The 21,663-nt window shown below is 43.4% G+C and overlaps 1 protein-coding gene across 7 annotated transcripts in view; it reads right to left on the bottom strand.

Moving 5' to 3' along the window:
* The window catches only part of MYO3B (myosin IIIB), a 349,141-nt gene that overhangs the window by 185,160 nt on the left and 142,318 nt on the right, over positions 1-21,663 (bottom strand). For all 7 annotated transcript variants that reach the window (XM_048486352.1, XM_048486350.1, XM_048486349.1 and 4 more), the window contains 6 exons: positions 18,928-19,044; positions 15,926-16,030; positions 12,282-12,365; positions 10,750-10,952; positions 6,523-6,621; positions 4,449-4,563 (listed from right to left, as the gene is read on the bottom strand). In XM_048486352.1, coding sequence (XP_048342309.1) covers positions 4,449-4,563; positions 6,523-6,621; positions 10,750-10,952; positions 12,282-12,365; positions 15,926-16,030; positions 18,928-19,044 — 723 coding nt within the window. The remainder of the gene's footprint in view (positions 1-4,448; positions 4,564-6,522; positions 6,622-10,749; positions 10,953-12,281; positions 12,366-15,925; positions 16,031-18,927; positions 19,045-21,663) is intronic.

Here is a 21,663-nt window from a genome sequence, read left to right on the forward strand (position 1 = left end):
TGCACTCATGGTCTCACAGGCCTCGAGAGATGGGAACTGAGCCTCAACTCCCCCAAATGGCTGCATAACACAATTTCAGATCCTAAACATTGTTTGCTGTTTCCAGGTCCAGTTTTAATACCCTCTGTGAAGAAATTGCTTTTTTTTCACCTTGAGGTTTGAAGGGAATTTCAACAGACCCCACATATCTTCCTAACTTCTTCAGACAGGGAAACCGTTCACTGACCTGTCTGATCAGATTTTTCCCACCTTTTTTCCTGTAGGGATTGAGCTGCTTCAAATACTGGTAGTATAAAGAGAAACAGAAGAATTTCCCCTCAGTCTTGTAACTATCTCAGAAGGTGAAGGGTGCCCGTTATTGAAACTTTTCTAGGCAAACCCCTTAATAAGGCACACAAAATAATAATACTGAGGCAGATTTAAAACTTAAACAGAATAAAATGTTTATTAATAGAGAGGAGATGGGAAAGGGAGTCAAATAACTTGGAGGGAAGGCATGGATGAGGCGGGAGAAATATGGTTACATAAGAGCTTAGGCAGATAATAATCAGGGTTTTTTTGTTTCCAGACACAGGCTTAATAAGTCTGTCCAGTTTCAGTTCTCAGTTAGCTTAGATGGTATTAAGATATTTCATTGATGCTACAGCTACTTAACATGTTGCTGGCTAATGGATAAGAACATAAGAACATAAGAACAAGCCAGCTGGATCAGACCAAAGTCCATCTAGTCCAGCTCTCTGCTACTCGCAGTGGCCCACCAGGTGCCTTTGGGAGCTCACATGTAGGATGTGAACGCAATGGCCTTCTGCGGCTGTTGCTCCCGATCACCTGGTCTGTTAAGGCATTTGCAATCTCAGATCAAAGAGGATCAAGATTGGTAGCCATAAATCAACTTCTCCTCCATAAATCTGTCCAAGCCCCTTTTAAAGCTATCCAGGTTAGTGGCCATCACCACCTCCTGTGGCAGCATATTCCAAACACCAATCACACGCTATGCGGAAGAAGAAGTGTTTTCCTTTTATTAGTCCTAATTCTTCCCCCCAGCATTTCTTGGCAATGAATGTCCCCTGGTTCTAGTATTGTGAGAAAGAGAGAAAAATGTCTCTCTGTCAACATTTTCTACCCCCCCATGCATAATTTTTGTAGACTTCAATCATATCCCCCCCTCACGCCTCTCCTCTCCAAACCAGTAGGTCCCTAAACGCTGCAGTTCTCATAGGGAAGGTGCTCCAGTTCCTCAATCATCCTTGTTGCCCTTCTCTGCACTTTTTCTATTCTCCTCAATATCCTTTTGAGATGCGGCGACCAGAACTGGACACAGTACCTGCAGTCGGTCGCATTCACTGCTTTTATATAAGGGCATGACAATCTTTGCAGTTTTATTATCAATTCCTTTCCTAATGATCCTTGTAGTATATAGAGTTTGCTCTTTTCACAGCGTTGCCATGTATTGAGTTGACATGACATGGAACTATCAACCAAGACGCTTTAAATCTCCTTTCTCTCTGGTTCAGTGATCGATAGTGCGACTCTGGACTCCTGTGAAGCGTGTAATGTGGAAGTTTGGATGGTTGCCCTATGTGTATCGCACATTTGCTACATTTTGTTAAGCAGCTGGAATCGGCCATTTCTGAGCTCACTCATCCTAACTACCAAAGCGTCCCGCCCGAGCTAACTTCTCGCAATTCCCGGTGGTTCTCACTACCCCCATAATTGCTATCATCTGCGGTCATTCACCGTCACGCTACCCACCCCATTTCCTGCGTCGCTGGCGCAATAGGTTAATAGATACCGGTCCCAAAAGCGCACCATTCCGGCATGCATCACTCCCTACGGTTCATCAGTGAGGCAACCTCCCCATTATACTCACTCTTTGCTTCCGCCTTCTCGCAACCAGTTTTTTTAATCCATAGGAGGACTTATCTCTGCTTCCACATACGGGGGGTTTCTCCTAAAAATGAAGTCTCTCGAATTGAGTAATACTCTAGGTCAAAAAAGCTCGGAAATCCAAGTGAATAATGTCCACCATTCACCCTGTTCCACATGTGCCTCATTACACCCTCAAAGCATCCCAGGTAGTTTGTAAGACAGGAGTTGCCTCTGCAAAGCCATGTTTCATCTCCTTCTCAGCAGTTCAAGCTTTTCTGCCACATCATTTTATAATTGGTATCTTCAATTATGTGATTCTACCACTTTACCAGGCTCAGATATCAAACTCACTGGCCCTTATGTAATTTCGGGTCCCGTAGATCCTTTCTTAAAAGACAGTGATGGATGCCATTGGCCATCTTCCAGTCTTCCCAGGGACGGAAAGCCTGATTTCAGAGATGGCTTGCATGGAGCCAGTGGAGGAAGATCAGCCACTGCTTTAGCGAGCTCTTTAATGAACCCTTGGGTGAAGTAGCACTCTGGGCCAAAAGTTGGTAATAGATTTTAGTTTTTGTCACTGTCTGCTTGAACTCTTTCCCGGTTCATCAATTATCTCCACTTGTCTCCTCGGAGTTCACCTCCCATGCAGCTCTTTGGTTCAGGTGCAGGAATGTTCCTCCACCTACTCTTGGTGAACATGATGCAAAAATTACCTGGCTCAGGCTTCCCTTAATCCCCACTACACAAGCAGGGGTCCCAAAGCTTGGTGCAGGCATTTTGAGCATTCTGACAGACCTCACAATCAGAAACCCAAATTTTAGCATAAATCACTGTCTTTGGAGGAAAACCAAAAACCCATATACCAGACTAACTGGTACCCAGGAATTCTTCCCTCACTAGAATATATATTCCACACTGGTTTATGCATATGGCCCTTCAGATTAGCCCCTCAATAAACCCCATACCAGTTCTCCCAGTCTGGGTATGTTACTGCTTTCACACAGATCAGAGGCTGATATCAATAGAACCAGTCACATGCATTGACTGAACTACTCTTCTCTGAGATAACTGAACACAGTCAGGGCAGATAGCTCTTAACTCCTAGACATTCAGATCCAAAAGCACTTCAGATTGTTCTTCACAGGGAGATAATGGGGTTGCTCTCTTCTGCACCTTCTCAAGTTCTGCAATATCCTTTTTCAGGTACGGTGGCCAGAATTGTACACAGTATTCCACGTGTGGTCTCACTATAGAATTGCACAATATGATAGCAGCAGTTTTATTCTCCATTCCTTGCCTAATTAAGGGCAGCATGGAATTTGCCTTTTCACAACAGCTGCACACCAGATTGACATTTTTATTGAGCTATCCACTACCAACCCAAGATCATTTCCTTTGTCTGTCACTGCTAGCACAGATCCCATCTGTGTTTATGTGAAGTTGGGAAATTTTGTCCCAATATGCATCACATTACACTTGTTCACATTGAATCTCATATGCTATTTTAATGCTCATTTTTCCAGTTTGGGAAGATCCTCTTGGAGCTCTTCACAATTCATTTTTCTTTTAATCACCCTACACAATTTGGTGTTATTTGCAAATCTGGTTGACCAATGTTGTACTCAGACAAGAAGCAGGACTCCATAAGATGGAAGCTAGAGCCTGGCTAATTATTATTAACCTAGTAATCCATGAATTTCCCCACCTGGAGGTGGCATCTCTACCCGGCACCACCTCCACATGTCCAGTAGCTTCCCAAGCTGGAGTTGTCAGCCTTTGCTCTTGACAGCATCAAGCCTTCCTTGCTGCCAGTGACCACATACAAATACCAATAGAGTAGGGGTTTTTTTTAAGGGATGACTGGCAGAATTGCCTCAGAATAAGCTTAAGATCACCTAACCTTGACTTTTAAAAGGCCTTAATCTAAACTCCCACAATTCTGAATTTGCTGTTGGCAAATCTTTGAATTTAACAATTCTTGAGAAGACTTATCTTTCTTGCCATGGAATGTTATGACTACATGATTCTATTTGGCCCCCTTAGCTTCTCATATCTGCTTTTCCCAACTCAGTGTAGCATTAAAACTACCAATATCACTTGCTAATGTACCAAAAATGAGGGTATTTGATCAGCCCATTTTGCTAATATGATAAACTCCCATTCCATAACCTGTTCAGGATAAAGATGACAGGAGATTTTTGAATTCATCCGACATTTCCTGGACCGTCTTTGTTCTAGAATGCGCCGCTTGGGTCCCAGTGCTTATCTAGTTCTGTCCCCAAGACACTAGGACCCAAGCAGTGCATTCTGGAACAAAGACAGCCAAGGAAATGGTGGATGAATTCACAAATCCCCTGCCATCTTTATCCTGAACAGGTATAGCAGAGAAAAGGCTTTAAAATGAGTAGACAGACGTGACTGCACAGAACTAGATTTCAGCATGGCACTGAATTCCCATTTACTTGCCAGAAAAACAGAGGAAATACACATCTTCTTCACAAGCCTGAATTAAAAAACAAACAATAAAAAACGCCCTTGCACACACACAAAAACGAAGATGTCATCTTTTGGGGACTTACCTCATCACTAAACCCTATGATTCTAAAGCAATGCTGAATGGCTTCAAACTGAGTTCCATAAGATTCTTTGCTAATAATATCACACATCACCCTTCCAGTGTCATTATCAATATACCTAAAACAAAAAAAAAGAAATGTACTTCAGAAAAGAACCTGTAAGTGAAACTCACTGACTCACATTTCTTGATAACGTTATGTTGATGGGCTCACTGGATTTGCTCAGCGGTGAACAAAAAAGTATTCTGCATACACTCCCATGCCAATTTGTCTTATCATTACATCAGTACTTGAAGATCTGGGCTCAAAGATATCTGAAGGCTGAGTCCTGGCTCAATTTAAGCCCTGGTTAACTGAGTTTTGTATTACTGACTACTGCCGAGTAATAAAAGTCCCTTGATTTCAAATAAATTAGTCTTTCAGAGTAGCCCAATTTTAAGTTATTGATAGCCATCTACTATAGTAAATAATGGGGTAGTTCCTGCTGGGCGGGGTTCTCTTCCTTCCATCTTACCAAATTTCTATCATTAAAGCCCCAATTCCACATAGCTTTTGTCCACATGGGTCCCATGATCCAAAACTAGGTTTGCCCACTATCCAGGAAAACAAAAAGTAGCCTGTTCTTGCATTTTCAAGAGCCTGATGAGTAGAAATCAGCAGAAGAAAGTTTCCAAGATAAATTTTAAACTGCAGCAATTAGCAAGTGATACCTGGCCATTAAAGGCACAACTACAAGGGTTAGTTCAAAAGTGGATAAGCTACCCACAACAACAAAACAAGTAGGGTGGATTCAAATTAGGGGTGTCCATGAGCCAGCTGAGGCAACCTCTCTTTGGCCCCAATCTGGCCTGGCAAACTAGTTGCAGTCTGACCATTCCAGGCATTCAACCCATCCCACTGCGAGATCGCCAGTCCAGGCACCCATCCACCTCACTCTTGATCTAGCCTGGTGAGTCACCTCCCCATGCCAATCTGAGGCTGCCCCCCCAAGTGCACTCGCCAGCTGAGACAGCCCCCCTTCCCCCAGGATCCAGTCTGACCAAGTCATATTTATGTTATATCTGGCCCTCATAACAAATCAGTTCAGCACCGCTGCTTTAAATGGTTATGTACTTCCCAGAAACCATTTGGTGGCTGGATGTCACATCTAAACATGATCGAAACATTCAGATCAGAGTGTGCTGTATTCATAAATGGGTCAAGCTATGTAGATAGAAATAGGTTTAATTCAAGTGGCTAAAATAGTTGGGGAATCCTTCCCTCTACCAGTAAATAAAGGCCACAGAAATGAAGGGGGGGGGATCTAGACATCGATAGTGTTTCCAAACTACCCTTTTCTTGTTCCTGCATAAGTGAATAATGAATTCACATCTTTGGGGAAAGTATTTTGTTGAACTGTGGTCAAAAACTATTTCCATTTCTGATACTGGATGGTTTGGCTTCCCCTCACAAGGATCTCACAAAGAAGTCCAGTATTTCTCAACATGCAAAGCCCTAAGAAGTGCATTTTATTGTTCCAATTTGGAGAATACATACAGCCCCACCCACCCCCACCCACTCAGCACCCACAACAATTGCCAGCAAATTCCTTCTTCTCCAAATGGTATTATTAACAGGGTTACTTCTAGAGAACAAAGGCAGCTCAAACTGGGTCCAGCTTCCAAGTGAATAAAAATCCAACGACTTTAAGAATGACACACTTAGCATACCCAAAGGCAGGCTTTGACCTAATATGCTAATCACTCCAATAATAATGTACACATTTAAAGCAATTCATTTGGCTTTGTTTGCATAATGTTAACACAAACCATTAATTCTGTAATCAACCATTTCTAAAAGAAGATGAAATTCCAAGGCTGAAAACAAAACAAAAATGCAGATGCTTTTATTTCTGATCTGTGCAGTTAAAATCAGATAAAAACAACAGAATTCCTTCTTGCCCATCTAGTTTTGCAGTTCAATTTGTTCAAGGGCTCCTTAAGAGACAGAAGAAGGATAAAGAGAGGTTCACATGAAAAGGAAGAGCTAATCGATAGCCAATTACAGCTGACATTAAAAACAAATTAGTAATAGTTACCTAGGAGGCTTTTCTTCAGGCAATTTATATTCAAAAAGTTTCTTCTGATGATATAGGCCAGCATAAATATAATAAAATATATGGAAGTTTTTCTCCCCTCTGTAGGAAAAAACAAGTTGTAAAACATGTTGGTATATGTGAGTCTATAAAGTAACGGCCTTGAATATACTGTGAAAACTAATACCACCAGCTATTGGAAATATATCATCCACATATAGCCTTCCTTTTATATATGCAAATAATGCAGTGTTATTTATCATACATAGCTACTGCAAGAATGGACACACAATTGCCATGATTGATGACTGGCCTACAAAAGCCATATTGTAGGTCACAGGCGGAGCTACTAGGGGACAGGGGGTGTGTGTTGCACCGGGCGCATGCCAGAGCATGGTGGAAAATCACTCCCCACCCCACCCCACGGTGCCCATCACCACTTACCTTAGTGAAACAGTGCAGGCTGGAGAAGCGACCTGTTCCCTTCAGACTGAAAACAGCCTGGTGGGAACTACACTTCCCAGGAGACCTTGCAAGCCCCAAGGTCTCATGGGAAGTGTAGTTCCCACCAAGCCGTTTTCAGCCTGAAGGAAACAGGCCGCTTCTCCAGCCTGCACTGTTTCACTAAGATAAGTGTGGGAGCGCAGGGGGCAGGGCACCGCAAGGGAGCGTGGAAAACACAGAGTGTGCACCGACACAGTATGGCCCAGCTACGCCTCTGTTGTAGGTCAGTTCCCACATAATAGGGATTCTCAGTTTGCAGAGAGTGGTGCCATTATGAAATGTTGGAGTTATGCCTTAATATTCCTCTTTTTGGATGGTGAAATGTATTTCAAAATGCAAAATCATAGCCCATTTTGGGAGACCTCTCTGCTGAGTGTGTTGACTGGGTTCCAGGGCTTCCTCCCTAAATAGTTCAGCCCTAACTGTTTACAAACCAGTTTCAAGCTGTATGGTTGGATCCAATCAGTTGGTAAAAGGGAGGAGGAAATTCCCATTGACTACCAAAAAGATTGTGCTGGGGACCGTGGCAACTGAATAGTCAAAAGCCATATGGTAGGCATGGAAGCAGTAATGAAGGAGGGCATGGGCATGATTAAGCAAAACAGTTGGCAGGGTTCAAGCCACCATTTCCTGACTAGCAGACAATTGCAAACCAGTTTTTTTTTTAGTTCAGGTCTCAGAACAGGCCACAAATTGGCATCACTTTTGCTACATCTGGTACCTGTGTGCAATGCTGTACCAGGTCTAAATGGCGCCCGGGGACATGACTGCCTTCCCGCACCTCCCCTGCACCCGGCTTCTCATGCCACGCCCCCCATGCCCCACTTACAGGAGCCAGCAGGGAGGATGGGGAGGGCAGGGTTCGGGGGACAGAAGCCAGTCTGCAGGGAGGCCAGGAAGGGGGTGGGGCACCGCTGTGGGCGGCTCAGACACATGTCGTTCCGTCACATGATGAAATGGTATGCACCCAGGAACATGGGATATCCATTAGCGGTACGCCACTGCCTGTGTGTTTGTGCATGTGTGTTAAGTGCCATCAAGTTGCTTCCAACTTATGGAGACTTTATGAATTAATGATCTCAAAAATATCCTATTCTGAACCTTGCTCAGATCTTCCAGAGTGACATGGCTTCCTTTACTGAATAGAGCCAGTGCTTCCACTCATTTATGTGCTTTGGCACATGTGGGCATAATGCCTGGCCACATATATGCTGCCTGTATGTATGTTCGTACATAAATTTTTTGTGTAAATTTTTTGTAAGATGCCATAAAGCTCCGTCAAGATTGAGAGATAAATTGTTTTCTTAGTTTTGCTTATGACTCAATCATGATTACCTGGTATGTTTTAAATGTTAATAAAAGTTTGTCTATCTGTCAAAGTGTTCAGACACTGTCATCACTCCACTGCTTGCTTCAAAAAATCCTTAAAAACTGCTTTAAAAACTGCTTGCTTTAAAAACCTGCAACACACATATTTTTCCAGCTTTGGTACACCCAGTGTACATCCAGCTTTGGTACACCCAGCGTTCCCAAACAAACCTGGGGTTGTGCTGGTGGAAAGTGCCATCAAATTGCAGCCAATTTATGCCAACCCTGTGGGCTTTTCAAGGCAAGAGATGTTCAGAGGTGGTTTGCTGTTCAGAGGTGGTTTGCTGTTGCCTGTCCCTGCGTAATGACCCTGGACTTGTGGTTTCCCATCCAGATATCAGACAGGGCCAACTCTGCTTAGCTTTTAAGATCTGAGAAAATCTGGCTAGTCTGGGCTATCTGGGTCAGGGATACATGCCAAAAGAGGGAAACACATGCATATGGTAAACATGCCTGACGACAGAAAATGTGGCATGCTCTCCCAGTATGTGAGGTAAGATCACCAAAAGTGAACATAAGAACATAAGAACCTAAGAACAAGCCAGCTGGATCAGACCAAAGTCCATCTAGTCCAGCTCTCTGCTACTCGCAGTGGCCCACCAGGTGCCTTTGGGAGCTCACATGTAGGATGTGAACGCAATGGCCTTCTGCGGCTGTTGCTCTCGATCACCTGGTCTGTTAAGGCATTTGCAATCTCAGATCAAAGAGGATCAAGATTGGTAGCCATAAATCGACTTCTCCTCCATAAATCTGTCCAAGCCCCTTTTAAAGCTATCCAGGTTAGTGGCCATCACCACCTCCTGTGGCAGCATTATTCCAAACACCAATCACACGTTGCGTGAAGAAGTGTTTCCTTTTATTAGTCCTAATTCTTCCCCCCAGCATTTTCAATGAATGCCCCCTGGTTCTAGTATTGTGAGAAAGTGAGAACAATTTCTCTCTGTCAACATTTTCTACCCCATGCATAATTTTGTAGACTTCAATCATATCCCCCCTCAGCCGCCTCCTCTCCAAACTAAAGAGTCCCAAACGCTGCAGCCTTCTCCTCATAGGGAAGGTGCTCCAGTCCCTCAATCATCCTCAAGTTGCACTTCTCTTGCACTTTTTTTTTCTATCTCCTCAATATCCTTTTTTGAGATGCGCGACCAGAACACAGTACTCCAAGTGCTTTGGTCAGCACTCCACTTGCTTTATATATAAGGGCATGACAATCTTTACCCAGTTTTATTATCAATTCCTTTTCTAATGATCCCCAGCATGGAGTTTGCCTTTTTCACAGCTGCCATGCATTGAGTTAAACATCTCCACATGGAACTATCAACTAAGACGCCTTAAAATCCCTTTCCTGGTCTGTGACTGATAGCACTGACCCCTGTAGCGTGTATGTGAAGTTTGGATTTTTTTGCCCCTATGTGCACTCTCTCATCACTTTGCATTTTTTGCTACACATTGAACTGTGCATTTGCCACCATTTCTGGAGCCCACTCCTACCTAATTTTATCAAAGGATCCAGCTTGGAGCTCTTCGCAATCCTTTTGTGGTGGTTCTCACCATCCCTACATAATTTGGTATCATCTCTGCAAACTTGGCCACCACGCTACCCACCCCTACTTCCAGGTCATTTATGAATAGGTTAAAGAGCACTGGTCCCAAAACTATTGAGGATCCTTGGGGACACCCACTCCCAACACATCTCTCCATTGTGAGAACTTCCCATTTACACCCACTCTTTTGTTTCCTTGTTTCTCAACCAGTTTTTAATCCATAGGAGGACTTCCCCTCTTATTCCTTCATTGCTGAGTTTTCTCAACAGTCTCTGGTGAGGAACTTTGTCAAAAGCCTTTTGGAAATCCAAGTAGACAATGTCCACCGGTTCACCCCTGTCCACATGCTTGTTTACACCCTCAAAGAACTCTAGTAAGTTTGTAAGACAGGATTTGCCTCTGCAAAAGCCATGCTGACTCTTTCTCAGCAGGTCTTGCTTTTCTACATGTTTTATAATTTTACCAAAAGTGTGCTGACCAAACAGGGATTGAAAGCTTTGAGAGAATACTCCTCCCTTTACCAAGAGCCCAGTGAAGTGCAGTGGGCTTGCAAGGTCCTAGCACCAACTTGTATTTAAATGAAGCTTTCAGAATGACCTTTGCCAAATAGCTCAACTTTCAGCTTCGCTGTACTCCAAACTCCTTGAAAGAAAAGCAGGCCATCAGGGGTTGGATTCCATCATAATTTCCCCCTGTACATAAGCTGGAGTGTATTTTAGCAGAAATTGCATTAAAAAATTTGTTTTTACTGTTGGAGGTGAAGTTGTCAACAATTACAAAAACATATTGAAAAAGTCGTCTAATTTATACCTACACAGCTTGCTTTATGACTCTGGATTTTTCTAGCAGATATTCAGAAATTTTCGCTCCCATCACCGCTCCTGTTGGCGTAAACATCATTTCCAAATATTTTCCAAACCGACTGGAGTTGTCATTGATTGCAGTGCAGGCGTTGCCAAAAGCTTCTACCAGAGGGTTCACCTGAAGAATCTTCTCCCGCAAAGCCCGATTGTTAGCCTTTGTGGAACATTATCAGTGAGGAGGAATCCCCAGGAAATAGGAAACAGCTCCATGCAGTAAGGTCCCTAATCTCATAGAATCAAAAAGTTGGAAGAGTCCTAAGGACCATCCAGTCCAACCCCCTGCATCAAAAGTATATATCCAAATATACATTCAATCTCTGCTTGGGCATGTCCAAGGATGGAGAACACAGAACATCTCTCAACCATTATGCTTACTATATTGGACATGGACTGAACAAGTGTCAGGAGTTGTTGTAGTTATGTGCCTGTTGCCTGATCCCTGGGAAAATAGGAGATTGTTCCAACTCTGCAGCATTGCAAGGGACTATGGGACCGTCTCCTATCTCTGGCTAGACAGACAGTATGGGAAAGAGATGTGCAGCATGGCACCCATGACTGCTTTGGCGCCTGCCAATTCTTTTCCTGGGACCCACCAAATGTTTTCAGAAAGTGGGTAGGGCCAGGTGGGTGTTCTGTCCAGCAAGTCTTCAAATTGGCCATTAGAGATTTGATTGACTGTGCAGATTTTTAAAAACTGCTGTTTTGGTAGCGGCTGCCACCAGAGTATATGGATCTTCCCTGTGAGACCAAAGGTAAGCTGTGGCAGCCATTCTGTGGTTGGCTCTGCCTCCTGCAGTAGCCATTTGGTGGCAGCCATTTTGGCAGCCATGCTGTGTCAGAATTCCAAAAGTGCCTGCAGGATCAAAATTATTGGGGACTGCTGCTATAAGGAATGGAGCAGCGAGTATTGGGCACCGTCAGGGGAAAGATGGAATGGATAACAATGAATTGGTGGTAGCAATTTTTTAGGGGAAGGTTACTAGAGGTCATAGTAGAAAAACACTGGAGAGGGGTGGATAGAGGCAGAAGAAGTGTGAGAAAGAAATGTATTTCTACATGGAACACCTTGCAATTACGTGGCTTTCTTGTTTAATTCCATTCAGACGCATACCTGCCAGAGGGACATATGGGTACAAATGTCCCCAGGAGCAGGAAATTTAATCACGGGGGGGGGGATTGCCCCCACACCCCTCCTCCTTCCTGATAATTGCTTTATTTGCCTCTCTCTCTTTACACAAAAACATATAGAAACTGTATCCAAGCATGTTCTGTGACGCTGCAAAAGTTCCTGGGGTGTATCTCTCAGATTCCATGTTGTTTTATTGGCCATTTATAAATATCACTACCACAGGCAACTGTTGGTGTTGCTTGTGCAACATGTCTATCAACACTATCAACATGGACATATCTATTAATACGGATGCATAAAATAAACAATACTTTACACCATAAACATTTGTGCTCCATGGCAGGTGATCGATACCTTTCCCAGGAAAGTCAAATGTTGTACAATGAGATGGGCACTTTCAGTCTTTCCAGCACCGCTTTCTCCGCTGATGATAATGCACTGACATACAAAAACAGAGCTGTAAAATGCCTAGCTTACAACTCAGCTGATAAACTTTAATCTGTATGCATCTCAACAGACCATTAAGATAACAGAGCGTTTGAGATTTGACTGGCTTTGCAGACTCCAACAGATCAAGCCCAGCTTAACAGGCTATACTCCGAGGCGGAGCTTCAACAGGGCCACCTGAGGACAAATGCCCCGGGCAGCCCATGCATGCAGTCACGTGGGGGGTGAAAATCACCCCCACCCTCACTCAGCACCCTTTGATCTCAACTCCAGCCCCGCCCCAGGCCCTAGCCCTCCTTCAGCCGGCTGAGGGAGCAGCCTGGTGGGGCTGCTGCCGGGCACCCCTCAGCCCAGCCCCACCAGGCTGCCCAGGACCACCACCACCAGCTAAGGCAGTGGTGGCGAACCTTTGGCACTCCAGATGTTATGGACTACAATTCCCATCAGCCCCTGCCAGCATGGCCAATTGGAGCTAAGGTAAGTGGGGCCCAGAGGGGCCAGGGGAGCACCTGGAGCAAGTGTTGCCCTGGGTGCCATTTTCCCTTGCTACACCTCTGGCTATACCCTACCACTCTGCTATACTAAGTGTGGTGGTTTCCACCAGCCTTTTTCTGAAGGAAGGATCCATCCGTTACAGGAAGGCTCCACACTCAGCTGAGCAGAATGGAAGGATAGAACCCAGTATAAATAGAAAAATCTCAGCTTTGCAAACCTGAATCCCATGAAGCTCTCTCATATGATAGTATGCTTACAAGCTTACATACCTTAAACATATTAATAGATAAATACAAACATTTAAACAGGGAATGCACAAAAATAAGTAAAAATTTAAAAGATACATAATTTATCTATTGCCACACAGTCATCAACAGAAGCTATGAGTAAGCAAAGCAAGACATGTTCATTTTGGCAATATTTCAAGGCGAGAGAGTGGGGGAAGGGGCGGTGAGGTGAGGGGTACCTTCCATGAAGGTGTGATATGGCTTCTGAGGAAAACCAAAAGGAAAATCACACCTCTCTAGGAATTGCTGGAAACTCTATGGTTTTTGATAATTCCTAGAGAGGTGGGATGTCATGGAAGGATTTTAGCCAGAAGTGATGTCATGCCATCAGCCTGGAAAATACACTGCTTATTTTTCTTCTGCCATCCTGGCAGGCAACAATCCTGTTTTAGAGAAATCAGCAACCACCTTATCTCAACTCATCCACAATTGGGAATATCTTTTACATTTGCTTCTAGACAAACTCATTCACATCCTTTGCAAATCATAAGCAAAATGATCTTTTCCTGTGTTCAAGGAAACTTTTTTTAAAATTTAAAATTTCCTTTTATTCAAATCTTCAAACACATAACATAAGTTATCAGGGAAACTTTTCAAGGTTTGGATCCAGACCCTTTCAAGCTTTAAAAAAATAGAATCTAGCACTAAAAAGGGCAGCTAAATAAACACAGTTGCTGATCAACCCCTCCCACCTGTTACCACTTTGATAAAAACTGTTGCCAAATTTGAGGGAGATTACAGCACTATGATTGTGCTGCTTCAGGCTAACCTAGAAGTGACCTTTGTCAGAATACTGCTGCGGGACCCCATGTTTCATCAGCCTGTTCCCGCACTGGCTATTCCATTGTAACTTTAATCAACAAGGCCTGGGTCATAGAAGGCATTTTCATTAGATATTTGGAAGTGCCTTAACAGTGCATTAAATTACAGGAGTAGCTCTGCAGAGGATTGCACTGTAAGAGGTACAGCAAGAAACTAGACATTATACCAGTATGTAATTTGGATTGTGTGAAAAATATCTCCTGATGGAAGCGATTTCCATGAGCAGAATAGGACTTCCTTGCCTCTCTCTCTCTCTCTCTCTCTCTCTCTCTCTCTCTCTCTCTCTCTCTCTCTCTCTCTCTTCTGTTGCAGCCCAAAATGTCCACCCAAGCTTTACACTTTGGAAAGCAGAAACTTTTCATGGGGTCCATCCCTGAGTCAAGCTGCTGAAAACAGTGACTATCCCCACCTTTAATATTTACACAGGGGTTCCCAACATGCCCTTTGGCGCTATGGCACCCACTGATACATTTTTCTGGTGCCCATCAAGTGTTTTTAGGAAGTGGGCAGGGTCAGGCCAGGCTTTTGTCCAGTAAGGCTTCTGATTGGATGTGCAGATTTTTTTTAAAAAAATTGCTTTGGCAGCAACTGCCACCGCAACACAAGGATCTGCACTGTGTTACTGACGTTAAGCTGTGGCAGCCATTTTGTAGTAGCCATTTTGTTTTTGCACCCACCATGCTATGTCGGAATTCCAAATGTACCTGCAGGCTCTAAAAGGATGGGAACCCCTGACCCAGCAGAACTCTCCTCATTCTGTGACATTTCACAATTATCCATTGTCTTTAAGCAATTATCCATTGTCTTTAAGACATTTCACAATTGTCCATTGTCTTTAAGCAGCCACAAAAATACACAGCACGAGGGGACATCACGACGAAAGGGAAACTGCTATTTTCAGTTGTAGCTACATAGCAAGCATTTTGAAGCTCATGGAATATCTCAGAAAAAGAACCCCTAGCAGCAATTCTTGGCTGGGATGGTTCTGAAAACTTGGTCTCCCTGGCCATGCCTAATGCTTCTTATTATCCTTAGCTCATTCCGCATATGCAAAATGATGCACTTTCAAACTGCTTTCAGTGCTCTTTGAAGCTGTGCAGAATGACAAAATCCACTTGCAAACAGTTGTGAAAGTGGTTTGAAAACGCATTATTTTGCGTGTGCGGAAGGGGCCCTTAAGTACTATAAAGATTTTCATTCTCCATCCTGGCCATACTGTATCCATGCATTTATTTTACTGGGGTTTCTTACAAAGCTTTCATATCGTTGGCTTTGGTCTACTACACATCATGCTGTAAACAAAGGAAGACTTTTCAAAAAAAATGTAAAAAAGCAGTAGCCAATTATTACACCCAACCATCATTTCTGTGCACAGGACTTCATGTGAAATAGCAATGCGAGGATTGCAGTCTTCGGAACATAGAGATGTTGGTTTCCATGGCATTGTATTTCATTTTCATTAAAATCATTGCCATATAATTGGATTTGTGTCCTCATTATATTTATCCTGATTATGTTTTATCATGGAAATGAGCGATTGCAGAGTTAATGGCTCTTATTTTTCTGTGACAGAGCCAGACACTTCTTGGCTCTGTCCCCAGTTCCAACTTAGTTTCACACACTGAATGCTGGAGATAGAAGGGGGCAGAAACTACTTCCCTGTGTTAGAGAGTCAAGCATATCACACACATGCTCTGGATTCCGAGATCCTCAACCAAATTTAGGGCAAATATATGCTATGCGTTTCAACCGTGAAAAAAGCAGTGAGCAGATTAAAAGAGCACAGAACCAGTTTCCGCACACGTACCCTCTCTCCAAATAGCTTGTTGTTGTCCCGTCCACCCCCCATTGCATCAGTGTAGAAACACCAACACAAGAATAATCTTGCTTCCCTGGTTCTTATTCAGCCCAATATGTAGGGAAAAAAAGAAGAGGATTGCTTCATACCTGGTCTTTGCTCGATGTAACCATGCCTTGGTAAGCAGCGTCCGCAGAAGCGAATATGTGAGGTGGGTTTGTAGAACGCTTCACGCCATGATAAAGCTTGGAAAACTAAATGAAAGCAGGAATCTGTCAAATTGCAATGTGCATTTCACAGCATTAAAAAATCCCCTTTAACAGAGGTGTCCAACTCTGGCATTTCAGATGTTTATGGACAGCAATTCCCAGCAGAGGCTGATGGGAATTGTAGTCCATGAACATGTGAAGCGCCAGAGTTGGACACCCCTGCATAAGAATTTGAAGGCAAACAAACAGGGATTCAAACCTCCTGCTCAGGACCAGATAAAGATCTCCTAGGGTGAAACATCTGCCTGGCAGGAAGCCCACTGCTGTCCTGAGATGTTTGGGTGATGCGCCCATGGGCAATCTGTCTCCTACTTTATGCTGGGACAGGCTTCTGGAAGGAACAGGCTGGAGCTTGGGGGAAGGAGCTCTTTTTAGTCTCACTAGCACTGTCAAAGATTGAAGGATCCCCCAAGAAATGAAAGGTACTACACTTAAGCAGAAAAAATGAAATGCACAGATATAAGATGGGTGATACCTGGCATGACAACAGTACATGTGAAAGAGAACTGGGAATCTTAATAGACCGCAAGCAGCACGAGTCAACGATGTGATGTAGCAGCTAAGAAAGCCAATGCAACTCTGGGATGCATCAATAGGAGTATAGTACCTAGATCCAAGGGGAGTAATAGTACTACTGTATTCTGCATTGGTCAAACCTCGCCTGGAATACTGTGTCCAGTTCTGGGCACCACAATTCAAAAAGAATACTGACAAGCTGGAGTGTGTCCAGGGGACAGCAGCCAAATGATAAAAGGTCTGGGATCCATGCCCTTTGTGGAGAGACTTAGGGAGCTGGGTATGTTTGGTCTGGAGAAGAGAAGGTAAAGGGGTGACATGATAGGTTTGACATGTTGAAGATGTCAAAGGGATGACATGTTGAAGATGGAGCAAGTTTGTTTTCTGCTGCTCCAGAGACTAGGACAAGGAGTAATAGATTCAAAATACAGGAAAAGAGATTCTACCTAAACAGTAGGAAGAACTGCCTGACAGTAAGGGTTGTTCAACAGTGGAATACACTGCCTCTGAGAGTGGTGGAGTCTCTTTCTTTGGAGGTTTGTAAACAGAGGCTGGATAGTCATCTGTCAAGGTTGCTCTGATTGTGTGTTCCTGCCTGGCAGTGGGTTGGACTTGATGGCCCTTGTGGACTCCTCCGACTCTATGGGTCTACAACTAAACTTTTCAAGAGAAGCAAACAAACAAAAAAGGTTGAGGGAAAGAACATAAGCTTGTATTATTAGCAGCTGGATGGATCCCTCCTCACCTTAAAGAGCTTCATGGAGATGAATGAGCCTCTAAGATTATATCAGAGTAGGGCACTGCTCTCCCAAAATGCATGTCCCTCAGAGTTTTGGGGATCTATCTTGTTGTTTTTGAGCTATGGTAGGAAGGGATTGGCAGCTGACTTTTCCCCTTGCCTGAAGATATACCTGGATTAACAAAGGGGCTAGTTTTACCTCAAGGTGTGTGTTACCCAAGGTGCTTTAATCAGCACCCCAAGAAGACCATTTCCTACCATATCTGGATCCAAATGGTCTAGTATTTGCATTTACAAACCTTCAAAGTTCAATTTGCCTGCATGGGAACCCTTTGGTCCAATGCCCAAGAAAAGCAATCAACACTTTTTGATCTCTGGAATCCTTGCCATAATATCTCATATTGCTCAGGTTAGTTTCAGGGTATAAAGGGGGATCTTTTGGTCCCCACATGCATGCATGCGTGCGTGCGTGCGTGCGTGCGTGCATGCGTGTCTTGGATCCATATCACACATTCTCACTTACATGTGGGTTCTCTTTGTTTCTGAAAATGCTGGCTCTTTTCCTCCCTCTACCTGCAGCTTCCATGGACCTTCAAGACCAGTGATTATCACCTTTAGAGTGACTGTAAGCTGCCGTTTTCTGAGACAGTCTTCACTTAAGTTGGGGGAATGAGCTGGGCAGCAAGGAGGGAGTTCCCAGCACCTTGGCTTAGTTTTTCCCCTTGGGAAGAGCAACTCTGAGCATCCAGTAGGCATCAGACTTGATAGGGCTTGCAAAGTTTTCCCCAGACAGTGCGGAAAGGTACTCCTCCCTTCCAAGAGACTTAGGCATTTGTACCAAGTTAGCTCAGTTTTGGTTTTCGACCCATTTCAGAAACCCCATCAAAACCAGTTGTAAGTTCTACCACAAGATAAGACAAAGCCAACTGGTTTGAAATAATTTCAGAGGTAGCCAGGTTGGTCAGAAGTAGGAAAGCTAAATTCAAGACCAGTAGCAACAAGATTTTCAGGGTATGAGCTTTCAGAAGTTAAACTCCCTCAGAATCTAACAAATGGAACTTTGACTCTTAAAAGCTTATACCGCCCAAATCATGTTTGTCTCTAAGTTGCTAGTGGGCTAAAATCTAGCTAGTCTAAAACAAATATACCAGTCTGGACAAATCAGATGTAGATTTGGGAGCAGGTTTAAGTTTGTATTATAAAATTATCATTCAATTGACCACAGATGAAGACTTTGCTGTATTCAGTTTTCTGTTTGAAAATTGAGCATTCGGTGACGGTGTTACACATGTTTACATTATTTTGGATTAGTTTTATTTTGTACGTACATTATATTTCATTGATTTCATACAGATTATTTTGTATGCTTGTTTCAAACCTGGTGGCCTTTTTGGCCCCTTTGTATGGTAAATACTACATGATTTAATGAATTTCCCTCAACACTTGGTTGCTGTTTATTTTGCTGCTCTCTGAGTTACCTGCAGGAGGCTTTAGATCCTCTTTTAAACCATTTGTGACTGAATGTCACCAGAAGTTTAAATTGCAGCATCAGGTGGGAGCCCTATGGTGTGGTTTTCTTTAAATAACAAAACAGAATAATACAATCATTTCAACATCATCTTCTTACCTGTGGCGAATATATGCTGAGATTTTGGAAAGGGTTTAAGGCTATTAAGATATCACCGACATACGTATAAATCTGTAAGTCTGCATAGCGTTTCTTCAGTTGATGAATAATGGTTTCCTGGAAAAGATTACATGTTTCACAGTTAAGTGGGTTTGGAAGGGGGAGATTGAAGATTGGAACCTCATTGGAAGTACATCAAAGGCGCAAAGCAATAAGCGATAATCTTAAAACTTATTTGTCATTTGTGTCAGGTACTGACTTCAATCTATCAAGCCATTGTTTTCAGAACCTCCTCTCTCTTCCCAAGATAAATTCAGTGCCAAGTTAAAAGCAATATGTCAATTAAGTTTTTGTTATTATGTGGATTGGAGAAACAAAACTACACGCAGGTTCATCTCTAGTAGTAAGAATAGAAAGATGCAACCTAAATATATTTAATGTTCTGAGTGCGGCATTCTACCAGAGTTATTGATGCATTCAAATGAAGGCAGTAATGGGGAAGTGGGCAGAGGAACCATAAGGCAATTGATTTGACTGGCTTAGGGGGAATGTGATCCAAACCACGGGTGTTCCTTGATTTCAGTTGTCCTATAAATCAAGGCTCACCAGCATGGTGTCTGTGAGTTCATGGTGCCCACCAATACCTTTCTTGGCACATGTCATGTGTTTTAGGCAAGTTGAGGGGCAAGTGGAGTTTTTGCCAAGCAAGATTTTGACTGGCCATTGAGTATATGAATGGCTGTTCAGTTTGTTAAAATATGTTTCTATGGCAGTAGCTGCCTTCAAAGCTCAAAAATCTTCATTACGGGACTACAGGTAAACAGTGACAGCCATTTTGTGGCTGGCTTCACTTCCTCCTATGGCAACTATTCTGTGGCACCGATTTTGTGGCTGAGTCCATCACGCTATGCCAGGATTCTAAAGGTGCCTGCAGCCTCAAAGAAGTTGGGAACCCCCACTTCAGTATGTGTTATTTACTTCTGAAAAAGGCTTCTTCTGTGTGAGAGCTCCCCAAATAACAATTGAAAAACTGTATATGTCATATTTGGTGTCAAAATATTAGCATTCTCTTTAATGGGTTCAGGAAGGAGGTATACAGTAGTGCTGCAAGCTCCATTCACGCGGAGACTGTGGGAATGAGAAAGGCCAATGCACTTGAAGAATCCAAACTAGAAATCTTAACATGATAATGCACCAGCTTGAAGATGTTTGCTGGCTTGAGTTCCAGATGAAGTGGGGAAGGGGGATCAGGGGAACGTACAAAGAAGAAAGTTCATGCCCATAGCTGTCTCATGGATGAATTTCCCAAACCCCACACTCCCCAGGATCCAACCCCAAATCTCCAGGTTGGCAACCTAGGAGCTACTCTTCTCGATGGTGACCCCTGGCTCTTCCCCAGTGGGACAAGATTGCCTGAGCCACTGAACTAACAACTTTTCTTCCCTTGCTTGCTGTTCTATTCATTGTATGCTGGTGGTTTTCTCAAACTTAACTGGGCATCCTGAAACTGGCTCCCACAACAGCAAAGTCTAATTGCCTGCTTAAAGAGGCCCTTATCTTTCTGGGATAGATGACTTAGCCCTTGCTAATTAGTCTGTTCTGGCCTTCCAAGCCAGGTGGAGAGCAACAGCCTCATTCTGCCTCGTTACTGCTTTCAGAGATTGAGCTACCATGGGCTTGCAGCCAGGCACTCCATCATCTTTCTTGCATTTTGCATTGACACTGTCTTCCCCTTTACTCTAGAGGTTTTGGCGAGCTCCGTGGTGATGCTGATTGTTGCTGGGTTTCAGACACAGCTGGAGTCCTTCAATTGGAAGGCTGCAGACATGGTAAGACTTCTTCTACCGCAGTGGTTCCTGTGTTCTCTGACTGACTTCCGCTTGTGACTGTTCCTCTGTTCCCACACTGACTCACTCTATTTCCTCTTGGTCTGAGGAGGTCTCACCAGGCTGACCCAGGACACTGGGTGTCTCACATGTGCTTAAGGAATTTTCAAAGTATTGCAGAAATATACACTAGGAAAATAATATGACTAAACTAAGGTAATGCTATTTTCAAAGAACAGAGTTTAGATGGCTCAGGATAAAGCTAACAGGGGATTTGTGAATTCATCTGCCATTTTCTGGACTGTCTTTGTTCTAGAATTGGTCCCTTCTGCACATGCAGAATAATGCACATTCAATCCACTTCCACAATTGTTTGAAAGTGGATTTTGCTATTCTGCACAGTAAAATCCAGCTGCAAAGTGCATTGAAAGTGGATTGAAAGTGCATTATTCTGCATGTGTGAAAGTGCCAAAATTTTTGAAAAGGGTACAGAACAAGTACACTTCTGCAACTATTTGGACATTGTATTTCATTCCTCTAGTAAATGGACAATACATTTCCAACATGCACAAGCAAAGGCTGAACTATCTTGTTGAGCAATTACTTGATTCCATTACATCAAAGGTGGATCTTTTCTCCTGCTGAAGTTCATGTATACAGGACAAGTGGGGCCTCAACTAATTTATACTTGCTTAGCATGACGGATGCAATCCAAACAGAGATAAGATACAGCTGAGGCCCTCAATCTTTTGGACCCTGTGAGGCACCTTTGCAATTCTGACCCAGAGTGGTGGATTCAACCCCTCCCCCCAGGTTGGAGATCCCAATATTAGTGGGATCCATTATCAAGATCTATGGGTCCCTCATACCATTGGGACCCATTATCCCCCTCCTTCTAAGAGGATTAGGT

Source organism: Sphaerodactylus townsendi, linkage group LG02, assembly GCF_021028975.2.
Source record: "Sphaerodactylus townsendi isolate TG3544 linkage group LG02, MPM_Stown_v2.3, whole genome shotgun sequence".
NCBI classification, from domain to species: domain Eukaryota; kingdom Metazoa; phylum Chordata; class Lepidosauria; order Squamata; family Sphaerodactylidae; genus Sphaerodactylus; species Sphaerodactylus townsendi.